Consider the following 22,561-nt stretch of genomic DNA (forward strand, 5'->3'; position numbering starts at 1 on the left):
TCCTTTAAACAGCTTTAAAAATGTTAAACGGCATCTTCTGTTTGATGCTGAAATTGTATGGCGGAAGTTGGGGGAATAGACAGGACTATCAGTGCAACAGTTTAGATGAAAAAGAGTATGTGCTGCGAATAAACCGTTTCTTGGGTGACTAATATAAATGCACCAAAAAGATTTTATAAATTAACAACTGATTTTGGTGGTGGTGGTGGTGGTGGTGGTGGTGGTGGTGGTGGTTAGTGTTTAACGTCCCGTCGACAACGAGGTCATTAGAGACGGAAGTAATTTTGGAAGTAGTTGCTGACGATTTCTTTTATACTCCTTAACGAAAAAAGCACTGCAGCTTCTGGTCGCTGCTGTCAGTATATTTCTGCATTTTCACACTTTACATGTTTTTCTACTTACACTGCGAAGCGGCAGTATCATATCTTTAAAATGCCTCGAAGGAAAACTACATTTTTGTTGTGTTACACTGAGAGTGAGATGGCGCAGTCCTAAGGCACTGCACTAACGGCTGAGAGGAGCTACTTTCAAATGGCCGTTCACTCTTCCTGACCACGGTTTCCGTGGCTTTCCTGGATCACGAAAGGCGAACTGCCCAGGTGAGCCCAGGCGAATGATTTCCTCCATCTTCGTCCACAGCGAGTTTGTAATCTCTAATCATCTCGTCAACGGGCGTACAATCTTATATTCCTTTCTTCCGGTTTGTTTTACACAATGGCTGATGTGATTAAATTCATTTGATTGACCATATTGTACGTAGTTGCTTCACAATTATTGAGGGTAATTTAAATCCGTCTTTGCAACTACAAGAAAACGCTTGTTTTTGCCACCAAAAGCGCTTCGTTTTACTGAAATAAAAATCATCAGCGGTCTGCAGCGAAAGCGTCCACTTGCACGTTCATGGATTATTTCTTCGTTTCGACTGATAAGAGGTCTATGGTTCTTTGTTTTGTGACGGCACTATATCTCATGGAGATTAATATCAATATATTTATTTTACTTGGGTACTGACAGAGGAAGAACGACGGGTGCAAGCTACACAGGGTTCACTTGGAAGTCGATGTTCTTTTGTGGCTGATAGTGATGTGGCTGAGAGCGACTTGAGACGCGGCCCATGACAGAGTACCGGTTCCTTTCAACCAAATACCAGGCGAGGTAGTAATGGCGATACTGAGGAAGGGCTTTGCAGGTCCGGCACTTGCTTTACAACCAAGGGAAACATTTAGATAACGTTGACCAGAACTGCAGGTTAGGAATTACTTTTAGTGTAATTCTTGGGCAATATATCCAGAAAAAACTGTAACGCTATTATATGTGAAGGTGTCTTTATTAATGGGTATACGGAGTGAAGCCGATGACTCGCCCGACATGTACAGCACATGTATGTCGCTATCGTCCCAGGAAGCCCGTGACAACAAATTTTGCAACATGTAGCACAAAATGACTGAGAATTCGGGGCGTTACTATACGAGCTTGCTGGGATTACATATGAGAGATGTTGACTTTGATGTGGCCAATGTTGTTCATTTACTATTTTTCCCGGAACTCATTTCAGGAGAACTAAACCACTATTCTTTCAAGAAGTCAAGAGGTGACATCATCCCATACCAGCGTTAAAACAGAATCATCCACGTCCAAAACCCTAACAAATAGAAATTTCGAGCGCTACCGTCTCACATTTATCTTACTTTAGTGGTCAGTGATCATCATCCACATATCCACAAGTATCTACGCATACAAAAAATTCGCTTATGACCCAAACTGTGATGTGATTTGTAAAATACTGATCAATGTGGAACGAGATGCTGCGTAACAAAGAAAGTGGCTCGTTTTCGGAAGGAGATGCCTTCAGTTCTCGGTTCTGTCATTGTGACTGAAGAATTCTGTGGCGTTTGTAAATAACTCCGATTGATTAACAAAATATTTCCAGCTCTATCTCAGTAACGACGCTTTCGCTCATATTTGACGCAAATGTACTGGTGCTTCGTGCTGGGACGATACCTAAACGACTAGTCGCAAAGATAAGTCGCATAATTTTTCAGCTGAGGTGCATTATTTGCTATTACGTTTTTATGAAAATAAAGGACTGAAAAAATGGAAACTGTAAAGGCATAACGAAACAAGCAAAGATGCTGCCAGTAACCTGTAAGTTGGTATGCATGTATCTAACAGTGTTCGAGATGTTGACTAAATGTACAGATACCGGCATAGGTATAGCGTATCAATGATTGCCAAGTAAGCAACTTGAGCTAGGGACCAACAGTGTTACGTATTTATAGTTTTCATTTGACTCGTCCTCGTAGTTCGCTAATGCAGATATCATGTCTTGGTCGATCTTAGTTTACGTAGCAGCACAGGTCCTGCAGTCTTAACGTCTTAATAACAATAGCCAAATTTGCTTAGTTTTCTCCCGACTGATAAGCTGAACTGTTGTGCGTCGTTTTGTGCTGCCGATAAAACGGATATTAGGTATTTAGACAGGAAGATGACGGATGAGGATTTGATTCGTCGTTTCAGGGGAGGTAACTGTGTAGCAGGTCACTTTTTTTTCATCGCAAAGCCTTTGATGGATCAGATTAAATATCTTACGAGTATGTCCGAGCATTGCCAGGGTAATGGGATCGTCACATAAAGTCAGACAGCAACAGGTTTCAGAGCAAATAAATTTTAGATTGAGGTCAAACCAAATTGAATCAACTGTTAAGTTGGAAGATTAAACCTTTATTATTATTTTCGTTGCCGTATTTCGATGTGACCTGGCAGTGGAATAGCAGTTTTCGTACGACGTGGACTGCCAGTGAAATCTGGGATTTTAATTTTTTGCTGTAAGATCCAGGTAGCCATTTATCTTATACCATTTTCAGTTGCCGTGATTAATATGTGAACCTTCTCATCTATTATTCTTTCTTGGTAACGCGCCAATCAAAACTTTAGGGACTTTCGTTGACTGTGCGACATTGCATCGTGAGCTATCTTCTCTCTGACAAATATCATTTAATTACGTTGGAAAAGCAGCAATTCTCTTACGTGAAACTGAGGGATAGTCAACGCTACGTTAATTATTGAAAATGACATTTCATCTACAAATTTCTTTTTCCCATTTTGTACGCTGTTTGTACTGCGTTGCAATACTTAATTCCCGGAATATGCGAACTATTGCACTAGTTACGAGACTGCACTTGCAATCCTTAGCTGCTGCTCATCCATTTTTTGAGAGAAGTTGCTGTTTTCAGCCTGTGCTGAAGTAAATAGAAAACAGTGGAAGTTACGTAGAAAGTTAACTGTAGCCATCTATTTAGTTGCCACAAAATTCATTGGAGATGTTTTAAATCTGTAATTGTCCACAGCTGATGTTTCTAACTTGATACAGAGTTAACAAGTTTCCATGATAATTCAGCACACAGGAAACAGGTCATTTTTTTATTATAAAGGAAGTCATTTATTATAAATGGGGAAATAAAAGCTACAAATCGTCTGAATAATGTATCGGTCAATGATCACAGGATATTGCTGTTCCTAAAGATGCTTTATGAGTGTCCAATAGTAATTATCTAACAAGGATTCACAGAGAAACAGCAGCTAAATTTCTCATCACTTACTACAATGTTATTGAGGTTTTAATACTTGATCAATTTGAATATACACAGGACAACGATAAGCCTTCCTTTAATTTGGCTTTACAGAGAGATGAAAATTTGTTATGCAGATACGGTAATGTTTGCCAGTCTTACCGATGTCTTTCACCATGTTCTTAGTAAAGCTGTACAATTTTAGATTAAGATCAGGAAGTAGAATTTAGCTGGATTCTAAAAGTGGTTTGTTTATCACTTTCTGTGTTCCATTTTGATGTTACTAGTGAATAGGCAGACAGGCAAACCACCACAGTCGACACGAGCCACGTGTTGCACCCTTTGCTTTCCCTCTTCTGTCCCTGCGCTCCCACGCTAAAAATAGAGTAAAAACAATCACAAAACCCCCTGCATGTTTCCTGAAACGAACAGCACGTATGTTACCATACGTGAGGTTTTTAAAACAAATTTAGGAAACTCAGAATAATGCTTATCGGTAAATGACACGCGCCCCATTAATACGTCGAAAGTAGAGCTGATCAGCGGTGTTCATGGTCGTTTGGGTTGTAGTCGTTTTAAGAAGGAATATCTAGTTTCGTTCAAGGAGCATTTTTAATTTAGTCCAATCTGCTTATGTGCGAATAAAACCCAACAAGAAAAACAAATGTCACTTGGTAAGTAAGTTCGTATGTGTCACTACGTAAGTAGGCTGTTCAGGTTTTTATGTTGGTAACGCCACGTAGTGCTCTGTATGAAAATCGCTGACTGCGCTGTGTGCAGTCTGTGGCTGGCTGGACTCATTGTTGGAATATTCGCTAGTGTAGCGTTGGACAGTTGGATGTGAGCCGTGGATGTGGGGAGAGAGAGGCCAGAGTTTTGAGAGGTTACTATGAGCGGACGATCTGGACGTGTGTCCGCCAGAAAAAGGATATCATAAACCGATATATATACACTTTTGAACACTATTAAGGTAAATACATTGTTTTTTCTCTATCAAAATCTTTGATTTGCTAACTATGCCTATCAGTAGTTAGTGCCTTCAGTAGTTTGAATCTTTTATTTAGCTGGCAGTATTGGAGCTCGCTGTATTGCAGTAGTTTGAGTAACGAAGATTTTTGTGAGGTAAGTGATTCACGAAAGGTATAGGTTATTGTTAGTCAGGGGCATTCTTTTGTAGGGATTATTGAAAGTCAGATTCCGTTGCACTAAAAATATTGTGTGTCAGTTCAGTGATGATCAGAATAAGTAAAGAGAGAACTGTCTGAGTACGTTCAGTTTTGCTCTGCTGTTTGAAAATCAAATAACGTAAGAGTTTTTCCAGCACTGTCATTTTTGTTTTTTTGTTTTTTTTGTTTTTGCACACAAAGGGGAAGTTTCAGCAGCACAAACCGTAGGTTCAATCGTCGATCGGTCCTAGGCTTATTTTCTCTTATCGCTTGTTTCACTAGTAGCAATGATTAATCGGTGTGAAAAATGTAGGTTGCATCGTGGTTCGTTAAGCTATGACGGACCTTTTGCCCGGTTTAGTCCAGCAACTCGACGTGGCATGCACTCAACAAGTTGTTAGAAGTCCCCTACAAAAATACTGTGTCATTGCTGCTTCTGTCGACGTCTATAATTGCGAAAGTGTTGCCGTTGCATGATTTTGTGCAAGAACTGACCTCCTGAACATGTCCCATAAACGTTCGATGGGATCCATGTCGAGCGATTTGGGTAGCCATATCATTCGCTCGAACTGACCAAAATTTTCTTCAAACAAACCGCAAACGATTGTAACCCGGTGACAAGGGACACTGTCATCCATAAAAATTCCTGTCGTTGTCTGGGAAATGAAGTCCATGAATGGCTGCAAATGGTCTCCAAGTAGCCGAACATAACCATTTCCAGACAATGAATGGACCAGGGGACCCAGTCCATTCCATACAGACACAGCCCACACCATTATGGAGCCGCCACCAGCTTGCACCGTGTCTTGTTTGACATCTTGGGCCCATGGTGTCGTGATGTCTGCACCACACTCGAACCCTGCCAAGAGCTCTTACTATTTAAAATCCGGACTCATCTTTCCAATCGTCTAGGGTCCACCCGAATGGACACGATCCCAGAAGAAGCGCTGCAGGTGATGTGCTTTTAGCAGAGGCACTCGCTTAGATCGTCTGCTGCCATACCCTATTAACATCAAATTTCGCCGCACTGACGTATACATTCATCCTACTTCTAACATTGATTTCTGCGGTTAGTGACGCAGTGTTGCTTGTCTGTTAGCACTGACATCTCAACGCAAACGTCGCTGCTCTCGGTCGTTAACTGAAGGCCGTCGGCCACTGCGTTGTTTTTGGTGAGAAGTAATGCCTGAAATTTGGTATTCTCGGCACATTCTTGACACTGTGGATCTCAGAATATTGAATTCCCGTACGATTTCCAAAATGGAATGTCCTTTGAGTCTAGCTGCAACTACCATTCCGCGTTCAAAGACTGTTAATTCCCATCATGCGGCCGTAATCACATCGGAAACCATTTCACGTGAATCACCTGAGTCTAAATGACAGCTCGGCCAATGCACTGCCCGTTTATATCTTGTGTACGTGATACTACCGTCATCTGTCCGCAGCTCGTGGTCTAGTGGCTTGCGTTGCTACCTCTGGATCATGGGGTACCAGGTTCGATTCCCGGTAGGGTTGGGGATTTTCTCTGCTTGGGGACTGGGTGTCTCTGTTGTCTTCATCATCATCATCATCATCATCATCATCATCATCATTCGTGACAGTGGCTAGATTGGTCTGTGAATAATCTTGGAATGTGAAAAAATTGGGACTTTGTACGGGCGCTGATGACTGCGCAGTCTAGCGCCCCACAAATCAACATCATCATCACCACCGTCATCTGTATATGTGCTTCTCGCTGTCCCATGGCTTTTGTCACCTCAGTGTACGTCCTCCATAACTCACTGGGTAAGAATGTTCAAACGTCGGACTAATGAAAGGCCATACTACCTCCTGTAGGACCATGTGTAGTAAGGCACTGTAGTGTTCAAACCAACCTTCGGTTTGAGAAATGGGATCATCGCAACGGTTAAATATTTAGTGATATCAATGTCAAACGACTTAATCTGAATGACTTCATGAATCTGGTTGCGGACTAGACTGATATTCACTTGAAGAGTACTTGTTAAACGTAGTTGATCGACGGAAGACGTTGGTAACAAAACTGCCATCAGATCTCTTCTTGAATATTTTCCATTCTTTTTCTTTCTCCTCGTCTTCTTCTTCTTCTTCTTCTTCTTCTTCTTCCATCATGGTCTATGCCATAGGTCAGTTCCGTCATCTAAATATCCAGCCATTTCTTTCTTGGTCTTCCTACGGATCTGGTCCCTAAAGCTCTGAAATGTAATACTTGTATTGGTAGTCTCGAATCTGAAATTTTACGTAGTTCTTCTAGCCAGCTTTGTTGTTACGACTTGATCTTCTCATTTATAGCATACATCCCAAGCTCTACTTTACATTCGTTCCTTAGTCTATCTAATCTTGTGCAGCCCTTAAGTCCTCTTAGAAATTTGATTTCTGTCGCTTAGATTCTAGTTTATTGCTTTTTAGCGATTGTCCAAGTTCAAATAGCAAAGTAGGGGCGGCCATCACCTGATAAAAAAGATTCTTTTGTGTTTCCTATGTTTCTCAATGTTCTAGTGATTGGTGGCATATCAATTGATGTTTCTTCAATTTGTTGTCCATGTCGAGTTCATTCTGGTAGGTTGTATTATTTCCCAGGTAACTGAAGTGACTAACTTGTTCAATTGTTTTGTTTCCTATTGTGATCTTAGTCCTCAATGTCTTTGCCCCTTTGAAAGCCATAACTCTTATTTTTGGAATAGATATTTTCATATTATTTTCCTTAGACATCTGGTTAAGCCTGTGGATGGATCTTTGTATCGAAATTTCGCTGTCCTGTACGACGACAAGATCATCTTCAAAAAGAATTTTATTAAAGAATATGACAGTGATAATCTCAAGCCTGGACCAAGATATTGTTTCATGTCTCAGTCATATAGTCACCATATATACATATATTAAAAGAGTGAGTGATAACTAAACCCTTGTCGGGACCGCTTGATTTATAGGTATGTCTTCTGATGCAGCATGGTTAGTCTGTATTATGTTTGTACATTTACGGAGAATATTCTTTCTTGTCTAATATGTTCCATAACAGTTTTTTGCGTATTAAGTCTATAAATGCGATGTTGTGTTTCCCTCTTGAACTCTTTGTTTCTCTATAACTTGTTTAAGTGTGAAAGCACCAGTGCAGAATCTCGCTTTTCTGAAACCATTTTGTTATTCAGATAACAGATTTTCAGCAATAATTTGCAGACCTCGATTTATTATTTTGGCGCAAATCGTATACACTCATTTTGCGCCCTTCCCCCCTCTTTTAAACCAACCAACCATCTTTTACACAGTGTCATCTAATGTTGAATTCACAAGGGAAACAAAAACGAAGCAAAATTAAGCGTCTGCTTCCTTGTAGTTAGGTGACTGGCTTACCAAAAGCTAGGGGAAGTAAACCTTGATCAAAAGTTACTGGTAAGTCATGAGGCCGAAAGTTGACAGCTCCCAACACGTCTCTAGAATGACTGCAGTGTCTTACTCATGATCTTAAAAGCAATTAGCTGATGGATTAAATAGAAGACGCATCAAGCAAGAAAAGGATAACCGGCTTGGATTAATGTGGAGTACTTAACAAGATCAATTAACGGAAGAAAGAAAGAGAATTGAAAGTGCTGCACATTTTACCATGGGTTTGTTAAATCGATGGAAGAACGTGGCTGAAATGTTCATCAGTCCTCCGACAGTGAGTCTGAAGAACATCATGCACTACATAAAAGTATACTGTTAAAATTGAGAGTGCGTGTATTTTAAGCAGGGGTAAGGAACGTTACTTCTTCCCGCATAAATCTGTCGTACTGTTGTTGAGAATAAAGTTAGGAATACACAACGTTTTTTAAAACTTTGACGGTAATTTTGTTATTTTGCATTGTCAAGACAGCGTTTTTGTTACGAAGTGCGGAAGCTTATGAGAACGAACTACTTAGCTGTTACGTCGTACAACGTTTCTATCTGATAGCTGAAACGCAGATACGAGTTGAGATCAGGGCGGTAAAGATGGACAACGCCGAAGATAACTGCCAGAAGACAAAGGTTATGAAGGCACCACTTTGATACTAATTATCGAAGTTTTGGAATTGGTTCAGAGTCCTGAAGACAGAAAAATCACATGAAAACATTCCAGTTTCCAAGAGCACAAAACTACTCACTTGTACTTTGATAAATGTGTTAAGTCCGTTTGTTCGACTAACAACTCATTCAGATAGCTATTAGTTCCCTGATGTAAATGCAGAACTGATGCCGAATAGCAACACCATCTTGGGCTAAATCAACCGTAGGCTCGACTTGGCACGAAACAGTAATCGATTAGGCATTACTGCAGCAAAGCTACCTCCGTAGAATCACATCCGCCTGCACTAAAATGACAGAGTTCGTCTACGAAACTCGGCGAACTGGCTGTAACACTATTCACCCTGCCTTCGCTGGACCTGTTGTCTGCCCTCATCGAGGATGCGCTGCCGACCCTCCGATTTCGCGAGGTCAGATCAGCCCCCGAAATTTGTTAAGGATTGTGATTTCTTAGTCAATTAATGGCACAGATAATAAAAATCAGTAGTTTATAATGGAAGGAGAATGTTTAACAAAAAGGAAAGTAACATCGATTGCGTTCCAAAGAAGCGCAATGGGATCTCTACGCGATTAGAATGGGACAGAAAATCGCTAATATCGAAAGGAAAACGCCCTGGAAAGACTATTTTGGCCGGCATAAAGTATGCCACTGTGACTCTAAGTAAGCATCTGACTGCGTAATGTTAAGCACTCTCTAGACGATCGATAATACACTCCTGGAAATTGAAATAAGAACACCGTGAATTCATTGTCCCAGGAAGGGGAAACTTTATTGACACATTCCTGGGGTCAGATACATCACATGATCACACTGACAGAACCACAGGCACATAGACACAGGCAACAGAGCATGCACAATGTCGGCACTAGTACAGTGTATATCCGCCTTTCGCAGCAATGCAGGCTGCTATTCTCCCATGGAGACGATCGTAGAGATGCTGGATGTAGTCCTGTGGAACGGCTTGCCATGCCATTTCCACCTGGCGCCTCAGTTGGACCAGCGTTCGTGCTGGACGTGCAGACCGCGTGAGACGACGCTTCATCCAGTCCCAAACATGCTCAATGGGGGACAGATCCGGAGATCTTGCTGGCCAGGGTAGTTGACTTACACCTTCTAGAGCACGTTGGGTGGCACGGGATACATGCGGACGTGCATTGTCCTGTTGGAACAGCAAGTTCCCTTGCCGGTCTAGGAATGGTAGAACGATGGGTTCGATGACGGTTTGGATGTACCGTGCACTATTCAGTGTCCCCTCGACGATCACCAGTGGTGTACGGCCAGTGTAGGAGATCGCTCCCCACACCATGATGCCGGGTGTTGGCCCTGTGTGCCTCGGTGGTATGCAGTCCTGATTGTGGCGCTCACCTGCACGGCGCCAAACACGCATACGACCATCATTGGCACCAAGGCAGAAGCGACTCTCATCGCTGAAGACGACACGTCTCCATTCGTCCCTCCATTCACGCCTGTCGCGACACCACTGGAGGCGGGCTGCACGATGTTGGGGCGTGAGCGGAAGACGGCCTAACGGTGTGCGGGACCGTAGCCCAGCTTCATGGAGACGGTTGCGAATGGTCCTCGCCGATACCCCAGGAGCAACAGTGTCCCTAATTTGCTGGGAAGTGGCGGTGCGGTCCCCTACGGCACTGCGTAGGATCCTACGGTCTTGGCGTGCATCAGTGCGTCGCTGCGGTCCGGTCCCAGGTCGACGGGCACGTGCACCTTCCGCCGACCACTGCCGACAACATCGATGTACTATGGAGACCTCTCGCCCCACGTGTTGAGCTATTCGGCGGTACATCCACACGGCCTCCCGCATGCCCACTATACGCCCTCGCTCAAAGTCCGTCAACTGCACATACGGTTCACGTCCACGCTGTCGCGGCATGCTACCAGTGTTAAAGACTGCGATGGAGCTCCGTATGCCACGGCAAACTGGCTGACACTGACGGCGGCGGTGCACAAATGCTGCGCAGCTAGCGCCATTCGACGGCCAACACCGCGGTTCCTGGTGTGTCCGCTGTGCCGTGCGTGTGATCATTGCTTGTACAGCCTTCTCGCAGTGTCCGGAGCAAGTATGGTGGGTCTGACACACCGGTGTCAATGTGTTCTTTTTTCCATTTCCAGGAGTGTATTATGCCACAATATTCTGTTTAGGAATGTTGGACGATAAAAACGCTGCTGCTTTGTTAATAATTGCACTACTTTGTCACTCCAGGCAAATGCCGGGATGGTTCCCCTGAAAGGGCACGGCCGACTTCCCTCCCCATCCTTCCCTAATCCGATGAGACCGATGACCACACTGTCTGGTCTCCTTCCCCAAAACAACCAACCACTACTTTGTTGCAAGCCGAAGAAAAAGGTGGATCGAAATTCGGTTCAAGGAGCGTTGAAGATCATTCATGAGGGAGAGAATTGAGGGTAAACGAAAAAAGATTATAACTTTTTACGTGGTGATGGTTCCGATAAACGTCGTCGTTAACCAAATGTAGCACTACTTGGCTGATGGCTGCGATGCAATACTATGGCTTTAGCAACTGATGCATAACGTACGTTAGTTTGTTGGTTTTAAGTGCCAAAGAAATCTACTTGTAACAGATAGCCATCATTTATCTGGGACATAACAAGTTTTTTGTGTGACCAACGAATTTATGTACAAAATGCCAATTTTAGAGTCTTTCTCTCGCCCCGTGGACTTCGCATGTATTAATTTTTTTATTTCCTTTTTTGGAAATATCGTCCTTCGTGGCTGTAGAGTACCTTTCTATGTATTTCTAAGAAACATATCATATGATTCATATTTCTGTTTGTGTACTCCAATGCCATAACTTCCCAGAATGCCGGCAGAGATTTATACATTTCGATGCACTCTAATAAGAAAACCCTTTCGTATTGTTTTGAACTCATTTTCAATACAACAATAACGAACTGCGAACACGGAGATACCCAGAGACTGTTGCACGCGAGAGACTGGCGCATGGATTGCCAGCGGTATTGTCAATACTGCCGACAGTTTTTCAGAAATTTTTGATGTGCTACATATTATTGCGCAACCTCTGTCTCGCTCCTACATGTTCAGTATTACTGTGCATGGAAATATTGCGCAATAATATTGACTGTCTGTAGGGGACATTTAAATAATTGCCGCTGCGTGGAGTTTCTTCAAACAGCTGAATTAAAAGTTGGAATTCCAATGAATAAACAATTGTTCCGAGTCGTAAACGCCGATTGTAATTTTTCACTTCAAAAATTTATGTCAAATTAAATTAAAGGTAACTGTTTCAAGCGCACTTTCTCATCGGATCACATACATTTCCTTGACATACAAATCCAGTAGGAGTGAAAAATAGTTGAACACTGCGTCTTGCTGTCTCTTCTAATTTTCTCAATACATGCAATAAAAAATGGCTCTGAGCACTATGGGACTCAACTGCTGAGGTCATTAGTCCCCTAGAACTTAGAACTAATTAAACCTAACTAACCTAAGGACATCACACACATCCATGCCCGAGGCAGGATTCGAACCTGCGACCGTAGTGGTCTTGCGGTTCCAGACTGCAGCGCCTTTAACCGCACGGCCACTTCGGCCGGCTAATACATGCAATAGTTCTAGCCTGACGGAACTAAAATTTGTCAACCCAGTTCGAATACGGAGCAACCATTACAGTCTAATATATGCAGTTGCGACGTTTCCTCATCGTGGTTCCCTGTTATGAAAATTGTTACCGTGGAGCGACACGCCTCTAGCGGCGAGTAAAACAGCTGAATCTTGAAGAAATACTTTCGAATAGGCTTATAATTGTAACTTATCCCGCTGAAATTAAGAGGCGGACACACACACACACACACACACACACACACACGCACACACACACACACACACACATTTTATGCATGGAGAAGTGCGTATGTTTATGTTGTCCGTTCTTATTACGATAGGCACTTTCCTTGTACGGAATCTAATGATTCGCACATTCTTACACTTCAATCGAGTTTCTAATGCACGAATATTTTTGTAAATGTATTTTTGTTTCAGAAGCGATGTGCTGATCCTTGCCGTTTGTAGTCAGATGTAGCAACAATTGTGGAGTTGGTTTCTCCTGTTGTTGGGAAAGAGTTTTATTGCTTCTGACGTTTTATTGTCACGTTGTGTGGATTCCCCTTCAGCCGCAGTTGGGGTAACTCATTCGGTACTTTCAGTAATGTAGGTATTGTATTTCATTAGTTTCCTACGTTCCACAGTCATTGAAGTTGCTGGAAGTGTAATGAAGAAAACTTCACGTTGTTGACTAGACATACACGACGTCTTTCTGCAAAAGGTCAGGTCTTCTTCCAGGTACTAATCATTTTGTCTTCTTAAAAGAAAAGGCAGCCTTCATTAGATGTATAGATGACAAGAGAATCGTAAATAAACTGCATCTAATGTACGGCTTCATACCTGCTGGGATCCACAAGAAACTAAAGAAAGACAAATATGGCGTAATTTTTTAGTTGCTGCCGATTTTCATGTCATCATACGCCTCTTATCGTAAAACTGTGTTACAAATCAATATAAACGATAATGTTCGCACTCATCCGACATCTTGTTCAGAACATTAGCTTTGAGTCCGCTTGGAGCCCTGCTGTCGCAGTGATAACAAAAATAAGCAGAAGTGTCGTGACTGTTGTGTTACACTGTGACAATGACTGACTTCATTACAATACAGTTCTATATAACTACAAAAGTAGATATTTGTTCATAATCTCATATCTCCGAAAGTTGTTCACGGATTGCTTGGAAATTTTGGCACAACATTGCATTCGAATACTTACGAGTTTTTATAGGCCTACTGCAACGCCATCTAGTATATATATGTAATAAAAGTGGAAACTCTGTAAAAATGTAAATGTTGTTTCGTTCAAAATCGTTAATCTCCGAAAGTTCTTGACCGATTGCTTTGAAATGACACAACATTCTATTGGTATTCGCTCTTGTATTTTATTTACCTATTTTCAAGTATATGTAATACATAAATTTATGTAAATTTAATAACAGGGGAACGTTGTTAACAAGCAGGAAAGTTGTACTCATGTTTATGGATTATTAGTTTATGATTAGAATATTACAAAAGACTCTGAATATGCAGTGGCAATAAACAAGGTTCATGGTGAGAGAGAGTGGAAAAGAGGAGATAGACAGAGAGGGGTAATAGGAAATGGTCATAGAAAACGGGAAGGAGGAGATGGACAGAGGCAGAGGGGAGAGTGGAGGCAGGAGGATATGGAGAGAGAGGGCGGATTAGAAGGTGGACAGAGACAGAAGGGGAAGCTGATGGACAGAGACAGGGAGAAGTAGGAGGAGATGGACAAAGAAAGGGGGAATGGGAGATGGACGGAGACGGGGGAGAGAACGAGAGTAGGACGTATATCCAGTTACCATATATATTAGAAACGTGTGCTTTCTTTTTCCTTTCTTTTCCATTTCAATAGACTGGACCACAGCAAAGCATGGCCGGATACACCTGATGTATATTGTAACACAATTATTAGTGAAAGGTTTCCCCCCCCCCCCTCGTTCCATTTTGTCTCAGGAACGAATCCACTTGTATGCACCCTCTTTCGTTTTAAGTTATATCTTAAGGGGAATAAAAGAAGCAGATGTAAGTTGATCTTAACAACCTGCCTAGATCTCGGCCTGAAGATGCGGGTTAGGTTACGGAGGAGATTAGACCTTTCTGTTTACTCGTAGTTGTGCAGATGCTGTGCGCAGTATCCACGTGAGCCCACTGTTGGGCGGAAGGTAGCGTGGGAGGCGGTGACTTAGGGCAGTTGGCAAGAGACGCAGCAGAGCGCCTGCCACACTCGGCGGGGCAGTGCGCGGCGTTAAACGCCGCGGGGCGCCCCACGGCTCGGTGTGGTGTGGTGTGGTGTGTGGGCGCGCGTGACGCTGTTTACGTAAGCCGTAATCCCCGGCAGGGCGCCGCGAGGGGCTTCTGCGGCCGGCCGCGGTGGCGGGGCCCGGGCCGCCGCTGAGTCCGCGCGCGCCCCCACAGCCGCATGGAGCTGCGATACGGAGCAGGTGAGGGTCGGGTGACCAGCTCCCCCGCACTTCCCAGCATCTCCCGTGTAGCACCAATTTTTTTCTGTCCTCCCGATTCCTTTATTAACTGCCTCTTTCCCCCGTATATTTCGTCAGTGATCACGCTTACAAGTAGAATCCCGGGAAGTAGTCTACTATCGCTAGTTCAGACCTCCTGATTGACAGGTATCGAAAAGTTTACGTGTAGTAAACGATATTGTTGTCAACGTACAGTCTTTTTTCTGTTCATGCTTCTACGGAAAGAAGAAGGTTTGCCTCAAGGGAACGCTGGGAGCGGAGAAGGAATGACACAGCCTACGCGTCTAGAGACGTCGCGAGAGGGGAATTTTTACTCGTTTCTCGCTCAGTACTGGCAACCAACGGATGCACTCGCCTCGTACCGATCAGCACCTACGATACTGTATAAATAACACACGGAAGTAATAAGAACTCAGGAAATCGGATTGTATAGACGTTCATGTTTAACCAAACTCGTTACATTATTTATTTCTCAGTTGACTTGAGGACCCATGTCACGGTGTACGCGGCCCCTCCCGCCAGAGGTTCGAGTCCTCCTCCGGGCATGGGTGTGTGTGTTGTTCTTAGCATAACTTAGTTTAAATAGTGTGTAAGTCTATGGACCGATGGCCTCAGCAGCTTGGTCCCTTAGAAATTCACACACATTTGAACATTTTTTGACTCTAGGACAGTCAATACGAAATTTTCTGATTTGCGTATACTTCTTTCCGTGTTTGTAGCAACTATACTATTCAGCGTTCAAGCGTGTGTACACTCGCTTCTGAACTGAATCAATTGTTATCATATGCTCTCGCAATGAAAATGAAGATGTAAAAACTCCACGAAGCAAGAAGATTGAACGCTGTCATGTGTTTATTTGAATAAGTGGAAGCAACAATATCCTTGGTTAAAATCGATTGTCTCCAACAGTAACCTAGCGTACTGCGTTTTACGTCAGCGTAACTTCCGCGTCGCTCGTGGGAGTAATGCCGACTACAGGCAACATTCTTTCAATTACAAATCATAGTACAACAATTTACTACTAATTTTGTAAATGAAGGTATTCTATATGAAGAGATTTCTAGTGCAGAAAGTGCTATGGGCGTAGTGAAACAAGAAACACAGACGAAAGTTGGGTAAAAGTTTCAAAGATTTAAAACGCAAAGAAACTGATGTGCCAAACATTAGTAGCTTTGTAGGATTGAAGACGTATTGCTTAAAACAGACTTCATTAAGGAAGGAATATACTGAGAAGCAGTAGCTAGTATAACCAGCTCTTTGAACGGGTTTAGGTATGCTGTTCTTGAATTTAGACCACAAATGAGTATTATTACACGCTTTTCCACTCTTAGGAAATTTCTCTCGGCTTCTGGAGTTACCCCAAAGTATGATACCGTAAGACATAATAGACTAAAAGTAAGCAAAATATGCCAATTTTTTTTAAAAAATATCTATGGTTTCATTGTCACCCATTCCAAGATAATGTGATCTAGTTGGGAGCTGAAATTTATTGCAACCAAATCTCCCTTAAACTAACCGTAAAATCATTGTCAGATGTGCCCATCTTCGTTAAAAGCATGATCAAATGTTGATCGCCGTAGGTGAGGATCAGCAGCCACCTATCGATCTGTTGCTCGTTGCTCTTGTACTCGTCCTCACTCCGTACACCTCTGTGCTGGACGAAATGAAATAAGACGGCGGCCGTCTACTGAATACGGAGTAAATTTACAGAATTATTTGTACTTGTGTACCGATGCACATCTTACACCGACCTGATAGTAGCTTCAGTAGAAGTATAACATTTACAAACTGTCTGTCCCACATGAAATGAAACTTTTAATACTCCATGCTGTTATTGCGGGCTCCTGTTCGAAGAATGATTTGATGCAGTCTCTACGTTAGTCTGTCCTGCTATCCTGAACAAGTCTCATCTATACGTAGCTGGTGGAACCTAAATCCAGCTGACCTGCTCACTGTGCTCAAGCTTTGCTCCCCCTGTACGACTTTTGTCCCTTCGCATTTCCCTCCATTACAAAATTAATCAGTAATGCCTCAGGATATGTTCCACTAACCGATCCCTTATTCCAGTCAGTTTTGGCGTAAATTTCTTCTCTCCCCAATTCGATTCGATACCTGTCATAAATCCAGTGATGAGGTTTCGGCAGTCCACAAAGAAACCAACAATTTGCTGTAGGCTTTATTTTCGTAACTCTTTTTATCTATAGATATAGCTTTTGGTTTTTAAATCTGTGTAGGGAAGAGTGTTCTGCGTTGGTACTCTTTCGCTTCTAGCCAGTGCTGTAATAGAAGTTTAATATACAATGACAAAAAAAAATCGCAACGCCAAAAATAATTAATGTCAAATAATGGAATTTGGGAATACATTTGTCTACGTAACATATTTAAGTAATTAACATTGCAAGATCACAGGTTAATGGAAGCATCACATAAGCTATCGCAAATGTGAAATGCTGGTACATTAATAACCGGTGTAACTGCCAGAATATTGTGTGCAACATGCAAATGTGCATGGATTCTCTGGTACAGGTGCCGGCCGTCAGTTTGAGGAATGGAGTTCCATGCCCGTTGCACTTGTTCGCTCAACACAGGGACGGCTAATGCTGTTTGTGGATGACGCTGGAGTTGTTGCCTGATAATGTCTCGAATGGGCTCGAGTGGAGACAGATCTGGTGATTCGCCAAGACAAGACAACATGTCGACAGCGCTATAGGGCATGTTGGGTTGCAACGGCAGTATATCGGCGAGCGTTATCCTGTTGGAAAACACCACCTGGAAGAGGTCGAACCACCAGACTAACGTACAGATTTGCAGTAAGAATGCGTGGGATAACAGCGAGACTGCTCCTGCTGTCATACGAAATCGCACCCCAGACCATAACTCCAGGTATATGTCCAGTGTGTCCAGCACGCAGACAGGTTGTTTGCAGGCCCGCAACTGAGCTCTTTCTAACCAACACACGGCAATCCCTAGCACCGAGGCAGAACCAACATTCATCAGAAAACACAACAGATCTCCACCCTGCTCTCCAATGAGCTCTCGCTTGTCACAACTAATGTCGCAAATGGCCGCAGTTTGGGGTCAGCGGAATGCACGGCACAGGGCGTCTTGGCTCGGAACTGTGCTTGAAATAACCGATTTGTAACAGTCCGTTGTCTCACTGTGGTGCCAACTGTTGCTCAAATTGCTGCTGCAGATGCAGCACGATGCACCAGAGCCGTACGATGCGCCACAGCCACAGCGAAACACGATGGTCTTCCCTATCGGTAGCGCTGCGTGGGTCTGGAGCCCGGTTTTCTTGCGACCGTAAATTCCCATGACCACTGCTGCGAGCAATCACGTACAGTGGCTACATTCTCGTCAATTCATTCTACGATATCGCAGAACTAACATCTAACTTCTCGTAGCCCTATTACATGACCTCTTTCAAACTCATTGAGGCGTTGATAAAAGCGTCTTTGCCACCTTAAAGCCACTCTTGACAAACATCAACTCGCCACCTTCATTCTCGTAGGTAACAGACATTCGCAGCTGTTACAGCGTGAATTTAAAGCAAACCTGATTTGCATCCTCATAGTGGCGCTAATAGCACTACTCTTATGCAACTGGCGCGAGATTTAAATAGACATCATCTTTCAGATGTGGAAAGACGTCTATCAACTTTTCTTTTATGCCGCACTACTCCGTGGCGTTGAGACTTCTTTTCCATCAGTGTATTTTCTTAATCCATTTTTAAATGATGGCATTAACTTTTTATGTGCTGTAGTCTTTTTCTGAAATTACAGAAGTTACTCCGGAAAAAGTTTTTCCAAATTTGTATGTACCTACGAATAAATATTGTATTGAAATTTAGAAGTGTTGAAAGCGAAAAAATCTTGTCAGTATTGTGCAGTATTTAACCGCCTATCTGTCACACGTTGCTCTGCTACACCCCAGTAATCAGTAAGTGACATCAAATTAAGCTGAAGCACTATCAGAAACCCTTACAAGTTAAATACATGTTGAAATATAAGCTATTGCAAACTAGAACCATTTTCCATTTTCAAGAAAGGTAAAATTATTAACACATTAAAGAAAAACCGTTAATTTTCAAGTATCACATGTTACACGGCGGAAGACTTTCCTTCGATTTCTGGGTACAAGATAGTGCACGACAGGCGGAGAATGGTTTAACTATTCACAAGTCATATAAACGTTTGTAAAATACACAGAATTTTTCTCACCGTAAAATTCTGTACCTTAAGAATTAACAATATATTCCAAATCGCTTTAATATATCAGACATCACTCAAATGTGTAACATTTACAAGTGCTGCAGAAAAGACAGTCTCGTGTATAACAGCAGCAAAACTGTAGAAAATGGCGGAAACTGCATAGGGCGGTCTATACCGCGTTTCTTCATGTGATTCTAAAATAAGTAACTATACTGAAGTACTTACCAAAAAAACATGTGTTCTAACGTACACTGTCTCCCCTACTTTTTAAGGGCATTTGGTATAGTTCACGGGAAGAAAAGGAAGATAAGTGTCTAATTTCCTGCCGTCGTCTTCATCATTAGTCTTAAGCACAAAGCTCAGTTAGGGAAAGGACGAGAAAGGAAATCGGCCATACTCTTTCAAAGGAACCATCTTAGCATTAAACGTAGCGATTCGGGTAATCTACGTGAAACCTAAGGCTGGACAGTCGGACGGACATCTGAACCGCTATCCGCCGAATAAAAGCCCAGTTCTCAGCTCGTGAGAAGATGAGTACGGAGGTAGAACTCACGCCAACGTCCAGAGTAAAACGTTTTGCAAGAATTGCCAGAAAATATGTGTTTGAAGAGGGCCGCACCAATGTTGCCTCCTGTTCTCTGTGACGTAAACATCAAATAACTAGCCTTAAATTCCGCTGTATGCAGACTTCGGCATTATTTTTAGCACAATTACAGACTAGTTTTCCAAAACGTCGCTGTGAACATTTACAGTTTATATCACTGCAGTCTTCTTTTGGCAAACTATCGAATGGTGATTCGAACAACAGATCATCCCATTAAAACCGTGTCCCTTCGATATCTCTATAGATGCAGTAATTGAGAGCACTAAACAGTACAGAATAAAAACTCGCCATTCTTTCCTGTACGATTGTTTCCCATAATAATTTTCTCTTTTTCTCGACCCTTTTATACAATAATCCAAGTGGCGATAAAAGCTTTAAACTGCAGCCTGTTAACAACAGTAAAAAAATATCAACTGTGCACACATTATATATTATGGTTATTTAGAACCAATGTGTAAGGGGCAATCAAAAGGTTTCCGTTAGAAGGCCTTACAATATATAATCAGTATGCCAATCAGACAAATTCGCCGTTAGCATTGAGGCAATCATCCCACTGACTCACCAAGTTGAAGATAGCCGTTTGACAGAACACTGTGCTCGGCTGTGTGAAGAAGTCCGTAAGTGCCTGCTTCACGTCCTCGTCCGACAGGAATCGCGACACTTCAAGGCTTTTTTGTATGGGACCGAAGGCATGATAATCGCATGGGGATAGATTTGGACTATAGGGCGTAGAGTTGTAAAATTACCTTAGGCTACCAAAGACTATCAGAAGTAAGCGTAGAGTGCGGTAGTTTTCCTAGTAGCCTTGTGAGTTAATATCGCAACCGTGTTACCTGTACATTAGGTGTGTTGCATATCTATCAGGCGTTACCCCATTTCAATCTCTTTGTCTTTGCGCACGGTCAATGTCTTACTCGGTTCCCCTAGAGACTGGAAGCAGTCAACCGTCCAGAAACTGAGTTAGGGTACATAGGGCCACATAGTCTACAGAACACTTTTGTTCTGCACAGTTTCATCTAATCTGTTACTTAAAAATAAACAGTATTTACAGCGAAACTGAAACGGTCAATGTTTAATTCCGGTTTTATTTGAACATTTTTAATTGGAAATAGAGGGATGTTGTAGTAAAAATACAGGGTGTCCAGAAAAGGACTCCCTGATTTCAAAATTAAATATCTCGAAAACAAAGATCGATAGAGGAATGCAGTAAACGGTATGTTTATTGTGAAAGCTGTAAGAAGTTTATACAGCAGTTTGAAATAACAGTTACAAAAGCTACTAACAGATGGCGCTGTAATCTCCATACGTAATGCCTAGTATAAAGAGTGATCCGAAGCCCAGAGCGATCAGTTCCACTATTGAAACGTGAAAGGAGGTTAGCGTACCGAAGGAAGAGATTAAAACCATGTACTCCATTGAACAACGCGTTTTTCTGGTGCTAGAGTACCACAGGTTAGAAGAGAGTCCTACGGCAACAAGGTGAAGTTTCCAAGCACGATTTCATGTTCCAAAAGGACCCGATGCGAAAACCATTCGTACGCTCTTCGCAAAATTTCAACGAACAGGCAGCGTAACTGATGATCTAGTGGGGCATGTTGGCCGCAAGCAAACCGCAGTTACGCCTTAAAATATCGCCACAGTTTCTGGAATTATTCAGCGAAATCCAATGTCATCCGTCCGTAGAATTGCATCTGAGGCTGGTTTGAAGCGTTCCAGCACGCAGGAAATACTGAGAAAGAGCCTACACATGTTTCCATTCAAAATTCAAACGCACCAGGCCATACCCGTACGAGCTGTGCAACAAAGGGTTGCCTTTGCTAATCAGATGCTCACAATGATTGATAGTGAAGGATTTGATGTTGGCTGCATCTGGTTTACAGATGAAGCACACTTCCACCTGATTGGATACGTGAATAACCAGAACTGGCGATTTTGGGGTTCCGAAAATCCATATTGGTGTGAAGCGAAACCCCTGAATTCTCCTAAAGTTACTGTTTGGGCTGCAGTGTGCAGCAGAGGCATTATTGGCCATTTTTTCATTCGAGAAACGGTCACTGGTGCACGTTACGTTGCAATTTTGGAACGATTTGTCGCCACACAGCAAGCGTTAGAGGATCGACCAGGTACTGAATGGTTTATGCAAGATGGAGCCCGACCACATCGGACCGAACAAGTGTTTCGCTTTATTGAGGAATACTTCGGGAATCGAGTCATTGCTTTGGAATATTCCAAATTTACTAGTGCAGGCATGGATTGGCCTCCATATTCGCCGGATTTGACTCCCTGTGACTTTTTTTTTTTGTGGGGCACAGTGAAAGACATGGTCTACCCGAAGCATCCCGCCACGCTGGACGAGCTTGAATCGGCGATCTCTCTGGCATGTGAATCCATTTCGGTTGAGACACTACGAAATGTGATGGCGAATTTCATTCTGCGTTTGCGCCACCTTTGTAGTGCCAATGGTGAACATTTTGAAAGCATTGTGATGTGACTGTTTGCAAAGATTGTTTTCATACGATTATTTCACTTATGTATGCTGATATGAGCTGTTCAGCGTACAGCGCCATCTGTTAGCAGCTTTTGTAACTATTATTTCAAACTGCTGTATAAACGTCTTACAGCCTTCACAATAAACATACCGTTTACTGCATTCCTGTATCGATCTTTGTTTTCGAGATATTTAATTTTGAAATCAGAGAGCCCTTTTCTGGACACCCTGTAAAAGGAAACAATACAGATTTATCATACAGCGCTAGAAAATGCAATTTCCTAAAAAAAGTAAAATAAAAAACTCGAAACATAAACATATCAAACATCGTTTCAGTACTTCGTCGAGCTTTTATAAAACATGTTT

At 42.5% G+C, this 22,561-nt stretch overlaps 1 protein-coding gene across 7 annotated transcripts in view; it reads left to right on the plus strand.

Annotated features, from left to right (window-relative positions):
* LOC126415026 (skin secretory protein xP2-like) overlaps nt 1–22,561 on the plus strand; it is a 547,299-nt gene that overhangs the window by 493,292 nt on the left and 31,446 nt on the right. The window contains exon 1 of one of the 7 annotated variants that reach the window (XM_050083404.1): nt 14,819–14,853. The exons of the other annotated variants lie outside the window; for them this stretch is intronic. Within the exon in view, the coding sequence (XP_049939361.1) occupies nt 14,832–14,853 (22 nt within the window). The 5' untranslated portion in view covers nt 14,819–14,831. Of the gene's footprint in view, nt 1–14,818; nt 14,854–22,561 lie in introns of those variants that run through there. 7 annotated transcript variants of the gene reach the window in all.

Source organism: Schistocerca serialis, chromosome 1 (genome assembly GCF_023864345.2).
Source record: "Schistocerca serialis cubense isolate TAMUIC-IGC-003099 chromosome 1, iqSchSeri2.2, whole genome shotgun sequence".
Lineage (NCBI taxonomy): Eukaryota > Metazoa > Arthropoda > Insecta > Orthoptera > Acrididae > Schistocerca > Schistocerca serialis.